Source organism: Octodon degus, unplaced genomic scaffold, assembly GCF_000260255.1.
Source record: "Octodon degus isolate 3935 unplaced genomic scaffold, OctDeg1.0 scaffold00011, whole genome shotgun sequence".
NCBI classification, from domain to species: Eukaryota; Metazoa; Chordata; class Mammalia; order Rodentia; family Octodontidae; genus Octodon; species Octodon degus.
In genome coordinates this window covers 14939927-14943216 of record NW_004524587.1, presented here as the reverse complement: position 1 = coordinate 14943216, position 3290 = coordinate 14939927, and the positions used below count along the sequence as shown (strand labels likewise).

Genomic DNA, 3290 nt, shown 5'->3' with positions numbered 1-3290 from the left:
TTATTATTATTATTATTATTATTATTTTGGGCCAGGTATGGTGGTATGTGCTTATAATCCCAGCACTCAGGAGGTGGAAACAGGAAATTCACCGAACTTTGAGGCCAGCCTGGGATGCATAATAAGTTCAAGGCCAGCCTGAACCCCACATAATAAGACCCTGTCTTAAAAAACAAAACAAAGCAAACAAAAACAAAATTTAAATTTTTACCAACTAACTTCAGAGGCACAAATGACAAATATAACTGTGAAGTTAAAATTACAGGGCTGGGGAGATAGCTCAGCGGTCTAAGCACCTGCCTGGCAAGTACAAAGTTCTGAGTTCAATCCCCTGTACCACATGCCTTGCTGCCTCAGAACGTTGGGCACCCCATGGGAACCCTGAAAACGGACATGGTGGTGCACACCTTTAATCCCAGTGCTGGGGAGGCTGAAACAGGAGGATCACTACGAATCCAAGTTGCATGTAGTGAGACCCTGTACCAGATACATAAAATTTTAAAAAAAAATTAGTAGATAGATTTAAAGAATAAAATTCACAATTATATAAATATCAGGTCAGGATAAATAAAAACAATTGTTAATTTTACTATATAGATCTAGCTATACATTTATATCTTATCTATATATACATGAATATAAGATTCTTCCTGGGCTGGTGAGATGGCTCAGTGGTCTCAAGCACCTACTTACAACAAGCTTAGCAAAGCACAGGGACTGCGGTTCGATCCCCCAGCACCACATGCCAGCCAGCCCCACCTCCCTGGTGGGCTGAGCTGGACACACACACACACACACACACACACACACACAAATAAATAAAATTAAAAAAAAAAAGATTCTTCCTAAATAAAAAAATAGTACTGAGTCTAACAATAACATTACATTTGGAATGTTACATGTTAATATAATGGAAGCTTATTATGGACTATAATTTCTTATTAAATTACTTCCAGTTTTACTTTATGACATATAGTATTTTTTAAATATTCCATAGTCTAATCTTTCTATATTACCTATTGAACCCTAGAGATAGGTGTCAAATAGCACATTTTTCAATGTACTCTGAAAATCCCTGCAAAAAAAATCATGGTAGAAGATATTGTTACCTTTCAGATTACCTTTGAATAGCTTACATGTATGCCTTGGGTATAAATAATATACTTTTCACATCCAAACTGAAAGATGAATTCATCTTTCCTTTTTCTTTAAAAAAAAATAATGCTTTACATATCTGGGTTCTTATTTCCTTTATTGTGTAAGAATGACAAATGGTTGATTTTTTTGTGTTTTTTTTTTTTTTTCTTGAGCCTCTCTCTAGTGATCTGGGTAGTTCGCATGGTTTGCCAGGAAACCACAGTCCCCCAATCTCAGCCAGAACCCCCCACGTGGCCACTGTCCTCAGACAGCTCCTGGAGCTTGTGGATAAGCACTGGAGTGGCTCCGGCTCCCTGCTCCTCAACAAGAAGTTTCTCGGTGAGTGGGCGCACACCAGTCCACTATACCTCGCTTCTGCTTTATGTCCTAACAGCTACATAGTCCCCTTAACTTGCAAGGAGAATTGCTTTCCTGTCATTTACCAAACCTTCTCGGTCACCATTGTTAACAAATCTGCGTCTTTATCACACTTGTCTTCTCTATTTTTTGTATGAATTGTTTGGTTCCCTCCTGTTATGTGTGTGTTTGTGTAGCCTTGATAAGATACAGATGACCACACATGTAATAAAGAATGTTTATGCTGATAATTACAAGAAGAGTTTATGATCTTTGGGACAGTGCCAATAATGAATATGACAGATATTATGTTTAATCATCAGAGTCCTGAGATGACTGTTGAAATGTTATATTTGAAACACTCAGATAAATGCATGACCTGGACTCTCTAGGGAGTACTTTTTAGAAACATGAGGGGAAGTAGTCTTTCAAATGTCAGCTTTATGTGTTTACTTGTTTTGTTGTTGTTGCTGTTGTTGTTGTTGTTGTTTTGTGGAACCGGAGATTGAACTCAGACCCTTGCGCTTGCCAGGGAAGCACTTATCCACTGAGCCATCTCCCTGGCCACTTGTTTACTTGTTTTTAATAGAAAAAGAATTTGAGGAAATTTTACTTATTAGTAAAAGTTAAAGTAAAAACTAGAAATTTGTTTGAACTAGAAGAAAATAATTTGTTTTAAAAAAAAAGTCTCTAAGGGCCAGGAGGTTTCCTAACATGGGAGAGACCCTAAATTCAATCCCCAGCACCAGAGACAGACAAACAAACAAGATCAAAACACTAAAGGCACAAAGAGGAAAAGATATTACCGCCCAGTTATTTTCCTTGCCATGTTGACCTGTTGCTCTCGTCTTGTAGGAAGTGAGCCCCTGGAGCCAGTAAACAGTGGCTGTGACTACCCCGCTCCGGACAGGCTGCTGCTATTCTCCCACAGAGGATGGGGGTGTAATTTCTCATCCCTCATGAATACTATTTCTATCCATTTAATACATTCTTGTAAAAATGACATAATTAGCTGGTAGTTACTCACTAGGAAGCCTGTGTTTTAGTGTTTAAAATTGGCCTGTGTGCCCAACCTGAATCTCTGGCAGGTCCTGCACGAGACTTGCTTCTGTCTCTGGTTGTTCCTGCTCCTGCTCAGCAGCGGTGTCGCTCGCATCCTGAAGATGCACCCAAAGCTTTCCACAGGAGAGAGAGCGACCTGAAGGAGGCTGGCCCGCCGATCCCTAACGACATGGTATGGCTCTTCTTTCTTCTTCCTCTGCTAGAAAGAGACAGAGAGGCAGGACTAAAACAGTGCTGGGCACTGAAGGTCTTCATCATCATGAGTTCCTAGACACTCGGAGCCAAAATATGGGAAAGTCAGACTGCACAAATCAGGAACACAAAACTGGCCAGGACAAGGACAATTTGGAGGTTCTGCAGAGAGATTCCCTTATCCTAGTTCTAATCTGAAAATGCTATAGAAGGGCCAGGGAGATAGCTCAGTAGAATAAGCGCTTGCCTGGGAAGTGCAGGGTCCTGAGTTCAATCCCTGGTACCGCAAAAAAAGAAAGAAAGAAAATGCATAGAAAGGTGTGAAATAGGAAGAAGAAAGAGGAAAGAAAACCAAACAAAAAACAATCCTAGAGTGAAAGTTTCAGGGCTGGAGAGATGGCTCAGTGGTCTAAAGCACCTACTTGGAACTAGCTTGGCAAGGCATCAGGGACTGCGGTTCAATCCCCCAGCACCACATGCCAGCCAGCCCCGCCCCCTGGTGGGCTGAGCTGGCCGCACACACACACCTCTCTCTCTCTCTC

General features: G+C 41.0%; 1 protein-coding gene across 1 annotated transcript in view; it reads left to right on the top strand.

The window, feature by feature from the left end:
• Positions 1-3290, top strand: part of Lrrc36 (leucine rich repeat containing 36) — an 82555-nt gene that overhangs the window by 72739 nt on the left and 6526 nt on the right. Inside the window, exons 10-11 of the mRNA XM_004625874.2 lie at positions 1311-1476; positions 2583-2728. Coding sequence (XP_004625931.1) covers positions 1311-1476; positions 2583-2728 — 312 coding nt within the window. The remainder of the gene's footprint in view (positions 1-1310; positions 1477-2582; positions 2729-3290) is intronic.